The 18,941-nt window shown below is 39.5% G+C and overlaps 1 protein-coding gene across 1 annotated transcript; it reads right to left on the bottom strand.

Annotated features, from left to right (window-relative positions):
- Window positions 1–12,311: 12,311 nt before the first annotated feature.
- LOC139195133 (ATPase 11, plasma membrane-type-like) lies at window positions 12,312–18,012 on the bottom strand. The gene is made up of 19 exons (XM_070820321.1): window positions 17,899–18,012; window positions 17,667–17,765; window positions 17,448–17,585; window positions 17,210–17,344; window positions 16,950–17,129; window positions 16,337–16,540; window positions 16,125–16,244; window positions 15,890–16,009; window positions 15,398–15,520; window positions 15,195–15,299; window positions 14,804–15,113; window positions 14,486–14,724; window positions 14,339–14,371; window positions 14,163–14,244; window positions 13,852–14,012; window positions 13,510–13,722; window positions 13,155–13,337; window positions 12,872–13,050; window positions 12,312–12,603 (listed from the first exon to the last, which is right to left on the bottom strand). Exons 1-19 carry the CDS (start codon window positions 17,929–17,931, stop codon window positions 12,510–12,512), a joined length of 2,751 nt encoding a protein of 916 aa, XP_070676422.1. The 5' UTR covers window positions 17,932–18,012; the 3' UTR covers window positions 12,312–12,509.
- Between the last annotated feature and the right edge of the window lie 929 nt (window positions 18,013–18,941).

Raw genomic sequence — 18,941 nt, 5'->3', positions numbered from 1 at the left:
GAGCATTGCAGATATCAAAGGTATAAATCCAGCTACATGCATGCACAGGATTCTGTTGGAGGAAGGTGCAAAACCAACAAGGGAAGCTCAACGCCGTTTAAACCCACTCATGATGGAAGTCATTAAAAAAGAGGTTATCAAACTTCTTGATGTTGGCATCATATATCCTATTTCAGATAGCAAGTGGGTAAGCCCTATTCAAGTAGTCCCTAAATGATCTGGAGTCACAGTTGTTAAGTATGAAGCTAATGAGCTAATGCCTATACGTGTGCAAAATAGTTGGAGAGTCTGTACAGACTATCAAAAGATAAATAGTACCACACGCAAGGATCACTTTCCACTCCCATTCATTGATCAAATGTTAGAAAGGCTAACTGGTCATTCTCATTATTGTTTTCTTGATGGCTATTCTGGGTATAATCAAATTGCAGTTGCTCCGGAGGATCAAGAAAATATGACTTTCACATGTCCATTTGGCACATTTGCATACCGGAGGATGCCGTTTGGACTGTGCAACGCCCCTGCCACATTTCAGAGGTGTATGGTAAGTATCTTTTCTGATATGATTGAGAAAATAATTGAAGTGTTCATGGATGATTTTTTAGTTTATGGTGATTCTTTTGATACATGTCTACATAATCTGTCCCTAGTTTTAAAACGTTGTCAAGAAACTAATCTAGTGTTAAATTGGGAAAAATGCCATTTCATGGTTTCGCATGGATTAGTTCTAGGGCATATCATATCTGAAAAGGGAATTGAAGTTGATAAATCTAAAGTAAAACTTGTTAGTTCTTTACCCATCCCTACTACTGTCAGGGAGATTCGTTATTTTCTTGGACATGCAGGTTTTTACCGTAGGTTTATGAAGGACTTCTCAATGATTTCTAGACCCTTGTGTCGTTTACTTCAAAAGGATGTAACATTTGATATGAATGAAGAGTGTGTGGTAGCATTCAATAAGCTTAAGGAGTTGTTATCCACGGCTCCTGTAATCATGCCACCAGATTGGAGTTTACCTTTTGAGTTAATGTGCGATGCTTCAGACTATGCTGTTGGTGCAGTTCTAGGGCAGCGTGTCAACAAATTGCCACATGTCATCTATTATGCATCTCGAACACTCAATGATGCATAGTTGAATTATTCAACAACAGAGAAGGAGCTTCTAGCTATTGTATTTGCTTTAGAAAAATTTAGATCTTATCTGATTGGGACTAAAGTTATTGTGTTTTCTGATCATGCAGCTTTGAAGTATCTACTCACAAAAAAAGATGCAAAACCACGACTCATTCGATGGATACTTCTTCTTTAAGAGTTTGACTTGGAGATCAAGGATAAGAAAGGGAGTGAGAATGTTGTAGCCGATCATCTTAGCCGACTTGTGCATTCAAACACAGAGAAAGATCTCATCCTTTTACGTGAAAGTTTTCCAGATGAGCAACTATTTTCATTAAAGATTACTGACCCTTGGTATGCAGATATTATCAATTATAAGGTCATCAAAAAGATTCCGGATGATTTTACACGTGCTCAAAAAGATAAGCTTGTCAAAACCGCCAAATACTACGAGTGGGATGATCCTTATTTGTGGAAATATTGCACTGATCAATTGATTAGAAGGTGTGTCCTCGAATCTGAGTTTAAATCTATTCTAACTTTTTGTCATTCTTATGCATGTGGTGGCCATTTTGGAGCAAAGAGGACAGCCCTGAAGGTGTTAGAGAGTGGTTTTTATTGGCCTAGTTTGTTTAAAGATGCGTACGAGTTTTGTCCAACATGTGATCGTTGTCAACGAACAGGTAACTTGGGCCCAAGAAATCAAATGCCACAAACCCCTATTTTGGTTGTTGAGATCTTTGATGTGTGGGGCATTGATTTCATGGGAGCTTTTCCATCTTCAAATGGTTTTCTTTACATTTTATTGGCTGTGGATTATGTTTCTAAATGGGTGGAAGCAAAAGCCACCAAAACTAATGATTCAAAAGTTGTTTCAGATTTTATTAAGAGTAACATCTTTGCAAGATTTGGAATACCTAGAGCGATCATTAGCGATAGAGGGAGTCATTTTTGCAATCGAACATTTGAAGCGTTGCTTAGGAAGTACAATGTCACACATAAGGTGTCTACACCTTATCATCCGCAAACTAGCGGTCAAGCAGAAGTATCAAATCGTGAGGTGAAGCAAATTTTGGAGAAAACTGTGAGTCCTAGTAGGAAGGATTGGAGCATGCGCTTGAACGATGCATTGTGGGCTTATAGGACTGCCTATAAGACCCCTATTGGAATGTCCCCATTTCGGTTAATCTATGGGAAACCATGCTGTCTTCCAGTGGAGTTAGAGCACAAAGCTTATTGGGCGATCAAAGCCTACAACATGGACATGGGTGTTGCCGGAAAGCAAAGGAAGCTTCAATTAAATGAGTTAGACGAAATCCGGAATGATGCATACGAGTCTAGTCGAATATACAAGGAGAAATCAAAGGCATTTCATGACAAGATGATCTTAAGGAAGAGCTTTGTCATTGGACAGAAAGTTCTTCTATTTAATTCTCGCCTTCGGTTATTTCCAGGTAAGCTTCGTTCTCGATGGGTTGGTCCATTTGTTATAACAAATATTTTTCCTCATGGTGCAGTGGAAATCCAAAGTGCAAAGACCGGATACATGTTCAAAGTGAATGGGCATAGACTCAAGCCATATTACGAGTCTTTTGCGGAGCATGATGTGGAGGTTGTACCTCTCCAAGAACCAGTTCCCTTTGGATGATTACTCTTGATACCGTCTGGCTGCGGACGTAAAAGCAAGCGCTTATTGGGAGGCAACCCAATATTTCTATTCATTGCCTTTTTCTGTCATTTTCAATTTTCTTGCGTGCTAAACTGAATTATTTCTTTTCTTTGTATTTGGGTTATGTCCACCCTTGAGTTGATTGCAGAATTATAGTTTGGGGGTCATCATTTGATTTTACTGCAAATTGGGGAAGTTTTTAGTCCAAATGCCGGATCACTTCAAGTATCACCTTCCATTCGAAGTTCACTTCCATGCCATGGAACCTAGGGGAGTGTGACTGGAGGCATCGTCCGGCTGCAAGACGTTAAAGAAAGCGCTTCTTGGGAGGCAACCCAAGCTTTCTATCTTTATCTTTATTTTGAATAATTTTAAATTTTCTTGTTCTGTTTTTCTCTTGTTTTCTGGTTTTTGTGTTTAAGTCCTACTTGTGTTCCTTTATGCAGGTAATGATTTTGCAATCTCTGCCACAACTTCTTGCAAGGTAGTTTTACATTCATAAAAACGAAAGGAACATTAAGCATATAAATACAAGAGGGAGCCTTCACAAACGCTGCTTAGGAGAAGTTTCAGCAGTCGGTGGAGCTTCAGCAGTCGGCGGAGTCCCAGAAGGAGGAGGCATCAGAGGTTGATCATTTGGAGCTTCACTACGCGGTACAGCCCCAGAAGACGAAGGCAAATGCTGTTGGAACAAGCCCACAAACCGTTGATGATCAAGTAAAATCTGACCATCAGATTCCTGCATCTGGTCAATCTTCCTCTTCATGTTTGTGGCATAGTTGTGTGCGAGCTTGTGCAACTGTTTATTCTCATGCTTGAGCCCTCTAATCTCTTGCTTGAGACTCATCACTTCCGCCGCCAACGATTCAACTTGACGGGTTCGGGCAAATAGGCGTTGGGCCATGTTGGACACGGAACCTGCACACTACACACTGAGAGCCAAAGATTCCTTAACAGCCAACTCATCAGACCGTTTGGCGAGTAGTCTGTTATCTTTGGAAGTGACAAGGTTCCTGGCCACCACCGCAGCTGTCATATCATTCTTCATCACCGAATCCCCAACGGTAAGGGGACCAGTAAGGGATATGAAGGATGAGCGCCATATGTTGTCGAGCTGCCTCTTCACCAAGGTTCAAGTCAAAACGACGATCAGAAGGGCCAGACATTTTTCAGAGGTGGTAAAGATAGAAGAGGTCGAACAAGTCAAGATAGTAGAAATGCAAAGAGGGAGTTTTTGAAGGCAGAAATTCAAGTGTGCTTTGAACGTCCTGCATACCTCTATAAAAATCAGCGCGCGATGGGATTTCGGAGATCGAAGAGGCAATTCCAGTTATTGAAGAGGCCAACTAAAAAAATCAAAGAGGCGCTAGCTTTCTCAAAAGCTGAGCTTGCTCAGAAACCACGGCAAATCTTCTTTTCCAGATTTGTCTGCACTCGTCACATGCACCCTCTGCACTCGATGGAGCTCAGATTTCGAAGAGGCAAGCTCAGAAATCGGAGAGGAATCTGCTTTATCCAGACGTGTCAACATCTGTCACATGCAGAGTCTGCTTTGCGGAAATTACGGACAATCTGTCGATGATCTCTGGTAAAGTAGAAAACACGTGAAGTTTACTGTTCCATCATCTAATGGTTGCCGACAAGAGTAAAAGAACAGTACTGGTTATTATTTCCTATAAATGTCGACCTTCACCCTCCATGGCAAGGAAGACATACATAACATTCCATCATCTTCGAGAATGCCTTTCCAACAAACCCTCTCGAGTCACTCCGTGTTCCTTATTCCTTGGGGTACCTCTGCAATCAACCCATCCAAAGCAAAAGTATTTCATATCATGAAGGTTGAAAGCAAGAGTATCTCATATCATGCTTTCTCCCTGTCCTTCTCCTTGTCTTTGTTTTACGACAAGGAGAAAGAGAGCAATCAGCCAGCACTTGGTATTAATCTTCCGATCTGGAGCCAACTGCCTGGAACCTCTTCCTGATTGCTTACCTAGCCTTACTCTCGAGTACTCATCTTCATCATCTTGTGCTTTCTCTTCGTCTACCACATCTGCCTGGGGGACAGATAAGGGAAGTGAAAATGATACCTCGAAGCATGTGGAGACAATTCAGCTAGGGACAAGGAGAAAGAAAGCAAGAGGTGGGCACTTGGAAAGATTGAAGAAAGAAACAGACCAATACCTCTACCTCGTGCCTGCCCGCCTTGCAGAAGAAACAAGAAGAGAAGAATGCAGACTGCACAATTCAAAGTTCCTTGGTTTCAAATCAGACTCCGAGATTCGCCTACACAAATTGGTGTGTTCTTTCCTTTTCTTTATGTCTTTATTTCATTTTATATTTCTTTCCTTCCATTTTTATGTCTTATTGTTCAAAAATTCCTTTCATTATCATTGGGGACAATGCTATAATTAAGTTTGGGGGTGGAAATATATTTCGTTAGTTTATTTCTCTATTAAAAAATAAATAAATTTTTATTTTTTTTGCATTTTTATTGTTGTTTGTAGCTACTTCTCAATTCAATGATGAGATTTGATCTTAATTTCCTTCTTACTTTCAAGAAGTCTAAGTTCTTTTCGTTGTCTTTGTGTTAACTGTGATTTCCAGAAGTCAAGTTGAAAAATAAATGTGCCTAGTCTTGTCAATGTGAAACTTGAGCATGATTTAGCGTTTCATATGTGAATCATGTGAGATTATGTAAACCTTGTGAGTTTTTGAGCCTATACATGATTGAACCATTATGCATCAATCTCATTCCTTCTTGTGCGTGTGATCTCACTGTACATGTATCTCTAGAACTTGCTTTATACTACTCGATTCATTAATCAATTCATGTAATAACTTGGAAGTGATATAGGCCATCTTTGGATCGTTTGAGCCTTTCATGCCTACCTTATATGCTATGTTTATCTGTAGTAGCCCATTGAGCCTTTAACTAAGCCATTTCTTTGTTAGCCACATCTCTTTACCTTGCTTCAATATTGGAGTTGAACCCATACACAAAAATCGATTCCTTATTGTTTTGAGAAAGTATTACATGGGTTGTGCTTTTGGGGGTTTCATTTATGTAGAAAGATGGATGGAGCATGTGTATTACAATGAAATGTGAATTTGATGGGTGATGTAGCTTTTGTAGAAAATTCTTTCAATTAAAAAAAAAAAAAAAACGAAATATAAGAAAATTGGAGAGTGTTGATTTGTTGAAATTGTGTCTGCATAGTATAAATTTCCTTTTGAAGTTGAATTTGGGGAGTAACAGGTGTTCGAAGTTTATTATTTTGCTTTCAATTTGAGGTGGTGTGATATTGAGGTGTTGGAAAACTACCAAAGTGTACTTTCTCAAAATTTTTGATTTCCATATCCTTTCTTTCATTAGCCTACCACCTTTAGCCCCATTACAACCGTAATAAAGTCCTATTGATCCAAGGTATTACTTAAATATTGATAAGCGAGTTAGGTGGACAAGCAAGCATATGGCGGCATGTACAATGAGATCACTTGAGTGAAACACATTAACCAAAACTTATGAGTGAATGAGCGTATGTCGTGTGAGAAACTCACGTGTTTGCATATGATGATTTAAAGGAGCTTGGAATTGCATTGACATGGCTAGCTCACACATGGCTTTTCAACGTTTTGTTTGAAGGAAATTTGGTTAACTATTGGATGATGTTTTGAGCTCTTGTTACTTACTTCTTGGTTGTTTGTTTCATGATTAGCACTTATCTCTGAAATCAAAATTGAGAAGTTGTCTACTAAGTTGTTGAATCTAGTCTTAGTTGAGTGGTTTTGTTTTGTGTTTTGTTTTGCTAGAGGACTAGCAAAAATGTAAGTTTGGGGGTATTTGATCAATCATATATTTCATGCATTTATACCATCCATTTCTAAAGTCTTTGTGATGTTTTTGTGTTAAAATTGTGGCATTTTACCTTACCTTGTGTTAATGTGCAGTTAAATTTGTTTTAGGATCAATTTCAAGAAAAAATAAGAGCAACAGAAAATAAATGGGACGGAAAGGAAACACTGAGCAGAAAACAAAGTGAGTGGGGGAGACACTGACAGAATAAAAGAATGAGAGCAGGGAGAGACACGGACTGGTGGAGAAAAAGAAAGAAAGAAAAGAAAATAATAAAAAAAAGAAATAAAATAAGAAAAGAAAATAAAATAGTGGGAGACTGACGAGATGAAAAACAGAAAAGAATAAAGAAAGACTAAAGGGAAGAATAAAGAAAGGAAATAAAAAAAAGAAGTGGAGGACTGACGCGGGGGGAAAGAAGAGAGAGAGGAAAGAGTAACAGAAAATAAAAGAGGGAGGACAGGAGCAGAAAAGGATATAGACACGGGGACAGAGGGGCGAGGCGAAAAGGAAAGGAGGAAAGAGCCAGTGCGCAAGAAGCACACGACACAGAAGCAGAAACAAGCAGACACGCAGCAGACGCAGAGAAGAGAGGACAGCAGGCGCAGGGTGCGCAAAGAGAGACTGACGGCTGGCAGCAGAGCACAGAGAAACACAGAAAACTGTGCAAAAAAAAACACGGCAGAGAGCAGAGGCTTCACTCTATATTTCTTGGTTTTATCTTCTCAAACCCATGTTTTACTTTTGGTTTAATTTGAGAATAATGTGTAACTAATTTTTAGTATTTAGGGGCTGTTTTGAAGTCCCGAATATGATTGTAAGTTTGTTGTGATATTTTGTTTGAATGACTTTTATGAAAAGATGAAAATTGTTTCACTACTTATGTCATTGATAAATTCTTTATGTGTTTCTATGGATGCATACATAGTGAGCATATCTAGGATTTTAATGCTATGAATTTATGTTTACCTGCCCTTGTTGAATGAGGGCCTACATATGTTCTAGAGTAGCACTTGTTAATTATGGTTAACATGTGAACCGATTTCTAGGATAAGTAAGACAACGCCAGTACTTACGATGCCTTGTGATGACTCAAACTCTTTTTATTCTTAATGATTTCTACTTGTTAAATCTATGAACACGCCATTCTAGATTGCATGTTAGGGACTAAGTTAAGTTGAAAACGCCATTCTCTTAACATACTACGTAAGAAAGAGTAATAGGTTGTGTTCTAACATTGAGCCAACTTGAGCATCTTCATCCGGAAATAAAAGGAATTTGAATGAAACATAACATGTTTGCATGATTATTTGGTGGTGGATAGCATTTCCCCTAACTCATTTTCTTAACTTGTGAATTAAAATCTATTGGTATTATTTAAAACTTGTTGAGGTCCTGTTTTGTCCGATTTAATTTAAATAGCTAATCAACTCCGAAAATCCCAAAAATTTGTGTGAGCATAGCTTGGTGTGTCTAGTTTTTGTGTATAAAATTTCGTTGCATTTGGATAAGTGTAAGTTAGTTTAATAATTATTGTTCGGTGGCTGGTCAGTGGAGACAGCCACCCTGTTTTTGTGACATTTTAAGTATTTGGATAAAGCAATCTTCTGCGGGAAAGACCCTTATTTTCATATGCTACAATCGACAAATTTTAGTGTTAATAAGGAAAATTAATAGGATATTTGTGTGCTACTTTGTGGTGCGTTATAATTCCTACCAGCGGGTTCGAGCAAATAGGCGTTGGGCCATATTAGACACAGAACCTGCACACTGAACACTGAGAGCCAGAGAATCCTTAACAGCCAACTCATCAGACCGTTTGGAAAGTATTCTGTTATCTTTGGGAGTGAGAAGGTTCCTGGCCACCACTGCAGTGGTCATATCATTCTTCATCACGGAATCCCCAACGGTAAGAGGACCAGTAGGGGATAAGAAGGATGGGTGCCATATGTTGTCTGGAGAAGGCGTGGCTGCCTCTTCAACAAGGTTCAAGTCAAAACGACGGTCGGAGGGGCCAGACATTTTCAAGATCTTAGAAATGCACGAAGGGAGCTTTTACTGGTGGAGATTCAAGTGTGCTTTGGAACTTAATACCAGCCTCTATAAAAATCCGCACTCGATGGAGCTTCAGAAATCGAAGAGGCGCCTGCTCAAAAATCGAAAAGGCGTTTGCTTTCTCAAAAGCTGGGCTGCTCAGAAACCACGAGGGCCGATCTCAGGAATCGAAGAGGCGTTTGCTTTCTCAAAAGCTGGGCTGCTCAAAGACCACGAAGGTCGATTGCAGAAATCGAAGAGGCGCTTGCTTTCTCAAAAGCTGGGCTGCTCAGAGATCACGAGGTCCGATCTCAGAAATCGAAGAGGCACCTGCTTTTTCAGCCTTGTCAGCATTTGTCACATGCACACTCAACTTTGCGGAAATTACGGGCATTCTGTCGAAGATTTCTAGTGAAGTAGAACGCACGTGAATGTTACTGTTCAATCATTCACTTTCCACACGCAACATCAGCTCACGGGTACCACGGATAACTTTGCCAAAAATCTCTGACAAAGTTTAGACACGTGAAACTTGCAGCTGCCATTACATCGCTATGACTAAGAAGGGTAAAAGAATAGCAAAGAAACAACACTAACAAAGTTTAGACACATAAATTTTGAAGGTCTAGCTACCATATTATTACCCACAAGGGTAAAGGAACATGACCATTGCTGGATAATTGGAAAGTCCCTGTGGGTCAACCTCTGTGCTCCGTGGCAAGGTAGACTAGCAAACAGGCCTAACCTTTACTCACATTCGAGAACACACTCCCAACAAGATTGCTTGCTTCAAGATCGAAGAGGCACCGTCCTCCGAATCTCGAGAGCCAGACTCCCAACATGATTACTTTCTCAAAAAGCGACGAGACACCGCTCTCTGAATCTCGAGAGCCAGACTCCTAGCATGATCGCTTTCTAAAAAATCGAAGAGGCACCGTTCTCCAAATCTCGAGAGACAGATCCCCGACAGGATTGCTTGTTCGAAAACCGAAGAGGCACCGCTTTCTCAACTTCGAGAGCCCCTTAGATAAAGCTTGTATGTAATCCTCACACCACTTTCTCAACTTTGAGAGCCAGATCTCCTTGGATAAAGCTTGTCTGTAATCTTCACACGTAACATCAGCTTTCCAAATACCACAGACCACTTTTTCAAAGTGCTCTGACAGAGTTAAAACACGTGAAGCTGGCAGCTCCCACTATCGTGCTATGACCAAGCAGGGTAAAAGAATAGTATTACTCCTTGTTAGGGAGACTCCTATAGATGTCGACCTTCATCCTCAACGGACAGGCAGACCTGCAAAAATGCTCAACCCTTCCTCATATCTGAGAGGGCACTCCCAACGAAGCCTCTCGAAATACTCAGCTTTCTTTCCCCCCGAGAATACCTCTACAAACAAGCTACACTAGAGCAAGAATATCTCATATCATTAGGGTTAAAAGCAAGAGTATCCCATATCATGCTTTTTCCCTGTCTTTTCCTTTGACCTTGTTCTTACCTGCAAGACAAGGAGAAAGAGAGCAATCAGTCAGCACTTGGAATCAAGCTTCCAGTCCGGAACTGACTGCCTGGAACCCCATTGCTCTCGAGTACTCATCTTCAACATTTTATGCTTCCCGAGAAGATACCACATCTGCCTGAGGAACAAATAGGGCAAGTGAGAAGGATACAAGGAGGTATGTGGAGACAAGCGCAACAGAACACGTGCCGATACATCCACTACTTTGTCAACAGCAAAAGTATCCCATATCAGCAGGGTCGAACGTACTCTAGATTTGATGGACTTGTTTTGACCCTCAAATTCTTCAGTCGGCCTTATACTCTGGCGGAAACAAGAAAACCCTTCAGCCCAGTTCAAGAATAAGCCTGTGGAAAGTTACTTCTTCAAAAGCAAAAGTATCTCATATCACATTTTCTCCTTTTCTTCTCTTTATCCTTCATGCTACCTGCAAGATAAGGAGAAGGATAACAATCAGCCGGAACTCGAAATCAAACTTCTGATCTGGGACTGATTGCTTGGAACTCTGATTGCTTATCTTGTCTGTCACCTCTTTCAGCAGATCCCCTAGCTTGGCGACTTGGGGGACTCTTACTACATGGTTTGTATCGCACTTGACCAAGCTTGAAACTACAAGTAAGCGTCAAGTGAAATTGATACATTACCTTGTGCATCTCCACTAGTTAAAGATACCACCCCTGGAGGGAGGAAGAGTACTTCCAAAGAAGATGCCACATCTACCTATGAGACAGATAAGGCAAGTGAAGACGATACCACACTTCGGTACTTAAAAGTTTTGTGATTACAAGATCATTCTTCCACAATATTTCCTAATGTCATTTGTACTAAATCATTCATTTGTACTCACTAAAGGAGAGCTTGAACCTATATACTGTGTAAACCCTTCACAATTAATGAGAACTCCTTTACTCCGTGGACGTAGCTAATCTGGGTGAACCACGTACATTTGGTGTTTGCTTCCTGTCTCTATCCATTTACATACTTATCCACACTAATGACCGGAGCAATCTAGCGAAGATCACAAACTTAATATTTAAGATGATATTCTTTGGTGTATGCTTTTCGCAAACGATATAGTGTTGATAGATGAAACGCAGGAAGGGGTAAACGCGAAGCTTAACCTTTGGAGAGAAGTGTTGGAATCTAAAGGTCCTCGCCTAAGCCGATCAAAGACAGAATATATGGAGTGCAAGTTCAGTGCAAACGGAGGCCAAAATAAGTTAGGGGTGAGGATCGGAGATCAGGAAATACCAAAGAGCAACCGTTTTCGCTACCTAGGATCTATCTTGCAAAAGAACGGAGAATTTGATGGAGATCTCACCCATAGAATACAATACAAGCTGGATGGATGAAGTGGAAGAGTGCATCCGGCGTGTTGTGTGACCGTCGTAGGCCACTGAAGCTCAAGGGAAAATTTTATAGGATGGCAATAAGGCCGGCAATGCTGTATGACATAGAATGTTGGGCGGTGAAGCATCAACACGTATATGTAGTGGAGATGAGGATGCTTCGTTAGATGTGTGGGCACACGAGAAAGGATAAGATTAGGAATGAGGATATCCGAGGTAAAGTAGGAGTAGCCGAAATTGAAGGAAAGAGGAGAGAAAATCGGTTACGGTGGTTTGGACATGTGCAAAGAAGGCCTACTGACGCTCCGGTTCGAAAATGTGACCACAGGACAGAGGTTCAGGGCCGAAGGGGTAGAGGAAGACCTAGGAAAACTTTGGAAGAGACCCTAAGAAAAGACTTAGAGTACTTGAATCTAACGGAGGACATGACACAAAACCGAGCGCAATGGCGTTCTAGGATTCATATAGCCGACCCCACTTAGTGGGAAAAGGCTTTGTTGTTGTTGTTGTATGGAATTTCGAAGAGAAACCGCATAAATTATTAATGTAAATTGTTTGTCATTTGTTAAATTTATATATATATATATATATATGTATATATTTACTCAATAATTTTTCCATATTCAACTCCCTCATGCACACTATAATCAATTTTATGAGTTTTTCTATTTGTTTCACATTTACTGACTACATATATTAAAGAGGCGGTTAACAATACAGTCAGTACATACATACAAGTGTTTCCGGAAACCAAGAGTATGGAATTGAGCTGATTTAAGAGCCATGACTTAAAAACTTTTATTGATGTATGTTCTTTTCATGTAAGAGCTTTCTGTCCATCAAATCCATACAACACAAGTAAAAAGATAATTAAGAATACAGGAAAGGAAACAAAACAAAAGGGGACAAAATATCAAGGTAGTAACAGTTTGAAGGAAAATAGGGTAGCCAGAATTACACTAGAAAATGACTTAGATAGTGTAATTTGGGTTCGTTTCGATGTCTAAACCCCTTAGCTTTGCAAAGGACTCGACCTTCCCCTTCAGAGTGTGAAGCTCCCTTAGTCTGCATCGATAGGAAACACCAAAAATTAAAGTTAGGCAACACACAACACTGCCAAAACACATCGTAAAGAATTATTTCAGAAATGCTCTCTTGCCAAACAATCTTATCTTGTCAAATTGAGAATCTGGATCGCTAGTAATATATTGTACATAATCACGGTCTGTAAGTATATGTCTGGCAAGAGAATAGTACTTATGTTATCGTTTTCTTCGGAAACTTGAATACAATTGCTTTGTGATCAATGTCCAACTTAAGAAAGAAAACCAACCTTGCAATCTCTGCACGTCTCCTGGCTTCTTCAGCCATGATGCTAACATCCCTGAATGTGTGCCTCTCAGGAATGTTCTTTGCCTCCATAGATGGGAGGCCATGGACCGTCCGCTGTTCTGCCGCCCATGCAGCCTCACGGAACTCTTTACCGAAGTCCTTTTGGGTGTTGAAAGCCGTCTACAAAATTATACACATGTACATTGCAATGCTGTTAGAATGTGTAATAAAAAATGTTTTGAAGTTCAAAATTGTTAAGAGAAGGAAGGTTCATATTCACTCACTCTTTTGTTCAATACCAAACTCCAAGCCCTCCCGCTGAGTGCATATCGAACGAAAATCTTGACAGGATCAAGTAGCATGTAGATTAGAATGTTGTATATCCATACGACACCACACCATTTCCAGCCGATTGCTTGAATTCTAGCAATTTTCCATGTTACTAAAGCAGATATTAATGTAGCAATCTGCAAGGATGCAAAATTTTTAATTGTCAAATATGAATTACATGTTAGTTTAATTAAAGACTAAAGTTTCTGAGCATAACTATGTATATAAACGTCTTCCTATGTGCTGATTTTGATGAATATGAAAACAAAATTGAATGCTATTTGATTGAAACAGCATGAAACCACTTACCAGTTGAGCAATTACGAAAGCACTAAGCAGAAGCAGACCAGGTACTTCCAGGAATGACCATCCTCGGGAGCGAGTGACAAAAATTAGAGCCTGGCTGATGGTGCTAACTTGAAGGTACAGAGCAGATGATAGCTTGGCATTCATTCCCGGATTGAGGGTCCCGTTGGTATAATAGAGATTCTCATTGAAGATATCTTCTACACCGAATTTTTTCTGCGAGAGAGAACGAGAGAAGGTGAAAACTTGATCATTGTAATCGAGTACAAAATGTGAGAACAATTTCATCTATGCCAAAAGAAGAACAGAACGAAGTAACACATAATTAAGATAAGAAACAATTACCGGAAAAAATTTAGTATCGTAAATGATCGAGAAGAATATAACTGTGGTAACGGCAAGATAACTGCCTAACACAATCCCGGTTGCAAAGATTTCACTCAGCTTCCAACTGTCAGGAACTGGAGATGGCTTAACCCTGTCCTTGGATATCGTCATAATAGTACCTGGTAAATGGCTCAAATTTCAGAAATATTTTCGGAAACAAGAAGGAAAATAAATGAAAAATGAGTAGGAAACTGAGAATTCACACTCAAGAAACCATATTACAGACTAGCGCAACACATGGTAGAACGTAAAAGGTTAGTAATGCTTACCATCATTAAGAATGGCAATGATTAGGACCATAAAAGGAGGGAAATCAAATTTCCAGAATACCGCAAGCAACAAGAAACCGAGCTGTAAAACAAACCCAGTAAGAAATGAGAACTCACATTACAGCATCCTTAGATGTCAAGTAATCTATTTATCAAAGAGATTGAGGGCTACTTACCACAATACGTATTGTTATAGATACTGCGTATATCTGAAAAAGGAAAACAAAACCAACACAGTTACGGAAAACAACCCCCAAAATTTAGCAGCAGGCGCACTTACAGGTTCAGTTCCAAAAGGAATTAAGAGGAGAGGATCGCCTTACTGTGTAATTCTTCATTCTTTGAAAGATTGCACGGCTTGTCAAAACAGCACTGATAATCACACTCAAACCAGGTTCTGTCAGTACTATATCAGATGCACCACGGGCTGCATCTGTGGCATCGGCGACAGCAATTCCTATGTCTGCTTTCTTCAATGCTGGTGCATCATTGACTCCATCACCTGTCATTCCGACTATGTGCTTCTTACCTTGTAATCGCTGAACGATCTCATATTTATGTTCTGCAATGAAGAATCAAATCAGACAGAAGCAGTGCAAAATTGACTAGCAAAAGTTGCAAGCTGTAACAAACAGGATTACCAGGAAATACACCAGCAAAACCATCAGCATTCTCAATGAGTTCATCAATTACTAGAGTTCCATCTATGCTATTCTTATTTTCACCAAGCAACGCCGATGATGGATACATGTTTGTGCCCATCCCAAGTCGTCTCCCAGTTTCTTTTCCAATTGCCAGTTGATCACCCGTGATCATTTTAACACTCACACCCAAATCTAGAGCTCTTCTAATAGTTTCAGCGCTGTCATGACGTGGTGGATCAAATAGGGGGAGAAGACCGACAAACTCCCAAGGTCCACCGGGACTGTCTTTCGTACCAGCAGGAACTTCCTGTAAATTATATCTCTTGTGAGCCATAATGCTTCAGAAAAGCATACATCTAGGAGTGGTTGTTAAAATCTCGTTAATTACCTGCCGTGCAACAGCAAGGGATCGAAGTCCACGCTCTGCGAATTTTTCAATTACTGTATGTACCCTTTTTTCAATTTCTGATTTGTTGCTTGCCAAATTGAGTATCTACAAATTTCACAGAAAAAAAAATGTTTTTGAAACTCAGGCCATTTTTAAATGTGAAGGACTACGAAACATAGATTTAAAATTGTTAGATTAAGTACCTGCTCTGGTGCACCTTTGCTCACTCTGTGCATGTTACCGGTTGTGTCTATGTATGTAAGTGCTGTCCTCTTATCAGTTGGATTGAATGGAAGGAAGTGAACTTCTGTAATCCCCGCTCGAGCCTTACAAATGGATAAAAGAGAAACTCAGCTCATGGAAGCTTTAGTTAACAAAACAAATTAATGCATATGCAATGTTTGAAAACTGTAGAGAACAAAAATGTCCAATTTCTCGAAAAATTTCAAATTTAACAGCTTTCCAAATTAGGCGATGTGCTATATCTATTTTTACAGAGAAACATCATTCTTTTCCTGGGGTAATATGATACTGTAATTATGCACTTCTTATGTACAACATTAGCACTGATATTGGAATTGTGTGGTATACTAAATTGAAATTTGAAAAGCTTAATCAGGTCCTATTTTTCTCGAAAAGTTTCAATTTAGGACCCCAACAGCTGCATAAATGTTTTGTCTCATATAGTCTACTACCTCCTTAGGATCAGCTAGCATGGCAACAATTGCTGCATCAATAGCATCTTGATTTTCCAATCTTGAAGCCCTTGCAGCCATCAATACAACCGTGTCCTTTTCAACACCTTTGGCGAAGACCTGCAAATGGAGGTGCTCATCAAATCAATGTCAGTATAATCGAGTACTAGGGTTCAGATTTTCTCTGTAACCAAGAAGTTGCTTTTTAACCTTACGACAGGATCAAGATTATCACCTCTATCAAATTCTTGTCCACTGTTAGTTTGTTGAGAGTTAAAGTTCCAGTTTTATCACTGCAGAGCACATCCATCCCAGCCATTTCTTCAATAGCTGTCATTCTCTTGGTAATTGCACCCTGAAATGAACTCAAACAAGTTAATTTGATTTCCAAACTGAAGAGATAGATGGTCTAATTAAGTACGGAAAATTTCATGGTTTTCGTTGAACCTGCTGAGCTAACCGATGAGAACCGATGGCCATGGTGACAGACAGAACTGTTGGCATAGCAATTGGGATGCCACCGATAAGTAGAACAAGAAGGTTGTCTACCGAAGGACGATAACCTCTTTTTTGACAAATGAAGACAATGAGCTCAATCACAAGTCCAGTGGCTATTGAACAAATGCAAAAGTTTCCAATAGATGTTAAGACCTGAAACAATCAGTCCAAATGGTACTTTAGAGATGTGCAACAAGTAAAAAGTTCTTGTGCTCAAGACAAAACACTCTAGCATAGGTAGATTTCACTGTCTCTTACATTCAAGCAACAAATTCATAGTTTTAATGCTGCTCAGTTTTATGTTCATGAGTGTCTCATCTCATACGAAACATGTCTATTGGCTTGACATTTTAGCAACATGAACGTGAACTCACTCTATTAACGTGAAAAGGGCCGTAAAACATATTGGTAGTGCTATCCACACACCCATTTTTACTTCTCACACACCCCTCTCAATTTTCGGCCGTCGGATTGAATGACTTGAAAATCAATACCGAAAAATTGACGAAGGTGTGTGGGACGTAAATATTGGTGTGTGCATAGCACTATCCAAAAATACTACCTGCTGAAAGTGCCCAACATGAGTTGTGTTTTCAACAAGATGGGCAGCTTTTCCGAAGAAGGTATGTACTCCAGTTGCAATGACAACCGCTTCAAGTTCACCTTGTTTACATGTTGAACCAGAGTATACACCATCACCGGCATTCTTAGTTACTGGAAGTGACTCTCCTGTAAGAGCGGACTGAAAACAAGGAAACCGGTTAACAGAAAGTCCGAAATTGTCTGGAAATGATTTATTACACAGCAATATGACTTAGCTACCTGATCAATTTTTAAAGCATCTCCTTCGAGCAAACGAGCATCAGCAGGAATAATATCACCCAATTTGATACTGATAATGTCTCCAGGAACCAGCACAGAAGCATCTTCCTCACTCCATTTTCCATCTCGTAAAACCTGTTCAGATTTTGTTAACTACCAACATGATAGAAAGCAACATAACAAATGAAACGTTCAGCGCAGAAAGAAAAAGTAACTGGTATATAAAAATGAGGGTAACCTTCGCCTTTGGAGCCAGTCTTGCCATAAGGGCTTGAGCTGCATTACCAGCATTGTTTTCCTCTATAAAACTTATAGTTGAATTAACTATGAGTAATATAATGATACCCACGAAATCGTGATAATCCATACCCAGTCCCTGAAAGAATAAAGTTTACAAAAATCAGTTCAGAAATCTAGTCTCCAGTCTCAATGGTAAAATGAACTACTAGGAACTTACGCCTCCGTGCGCAAGACATATGGACATTAACGCAGCTGCTTCCATAACCCAAGACAAAGGGTTCCACATAAATCCCAGAAATTTGAGTAGTTTGCTCTCCTGCAATTTGAAAGACAGAGTTACAATGCAAGAAGGTGAAAGCTTACTAAAATAAATTCTTCTTAAGAAACTATCTATAGAAAATTAATTACAATACAAGAAAAAGCACAAGCCTAAACAAATTATTTGAAACCTTTTTCTCTTCAAGTTTGTTGTAGCCAAACATCTCCAACCGCTTTTGTACCTCGTCAGTACTGAGACCCTCAGCTGTACATTTCAAATTTTCGAAGACTTCCTCAACGGGTATGTTCTCCTGCCAGAATATTAAAGATTTATAAAACTGCCAAAATACTCAAAACCCTCTAATATAACAGGTAAAATCCTCTTGCAGACAAGTTTTATATCAACTCAATAATTAGCATAAGATTTTAGGTTTGCCTAGTTTAACACCAAAATGTAAATAGATCAAGAACGTGTACCATATCAACAGCTTCCTTCAAAATAGTCTCAAGGGCATCCATCGCAGCTCGATTGTCTTGTCCCCCACCGAGAACGCAAAGATAGACAATCTGTGGATTCAGAAGTTTGTCATAAGAATAAAGTTTAAGGATGCAAAAAGCATTTAACAAATAAAACAAACATCTGATACAAGTTTTTATTCCTCAAATCATCTTATAATTCCTGCTTTGTGGTTTGGAAATATGAAAATCCAGCTTATTTGAGCGGATTTTCTTGTTTATTGAGTTTCTAAGTATCAGAAACAGTAATATATATCTAAACAAATAAACGGAAAATTTCAAATTTCAATGATTAGCAACTAATCCCAGTAGTTTTTGCCTCATCAAATCATCAAGACTCTCATCAGTCATTAAAGAGCGTTGGATATCGCATGGCAAGGAAATTAAACGATACAGTATGTGATGGCATTCAATTGTTCAGTAAAGTCGATCAGGACTAGAAACAAAAATTTCAAAGCCCACAGAAAACATAGTTCAAACAAGGAATAGGCAACACAAGTTGGCTACAGTAGTGTGCACCTCCCCGCAATTTAGATTGGATTAGAACATTTCTTGAGTTAAAGAAACAACTAAAGGGCTTTAATCTTGAAATGCCAATTAATTTACCAAATCTTTCAGAGAGAACTTAAAACAGCCAGCTTAATTGTTTCACGCGAACATACTCGAAGGCGATCACCAAACACCAAGACCGCTCAAAAACCAGAATCCAGAGAAGATG

This window comes from Malus domestica, chromosome 04 (assembly GCF_042453785.1).
Source record: "Malus domestica chromosome 04, GDT2T_hap1".
Lineage (NCBI taxonomy): Eukaryota > Viridiplantae > Streptophyta > Magnoliopsida > Rosales > Rosaceae > Malus > Malus domestica.
Note: the sequence above shows the minus strand (reverse complement) of the source record. Positions and strands in the feature narration are given on the sequence as shown.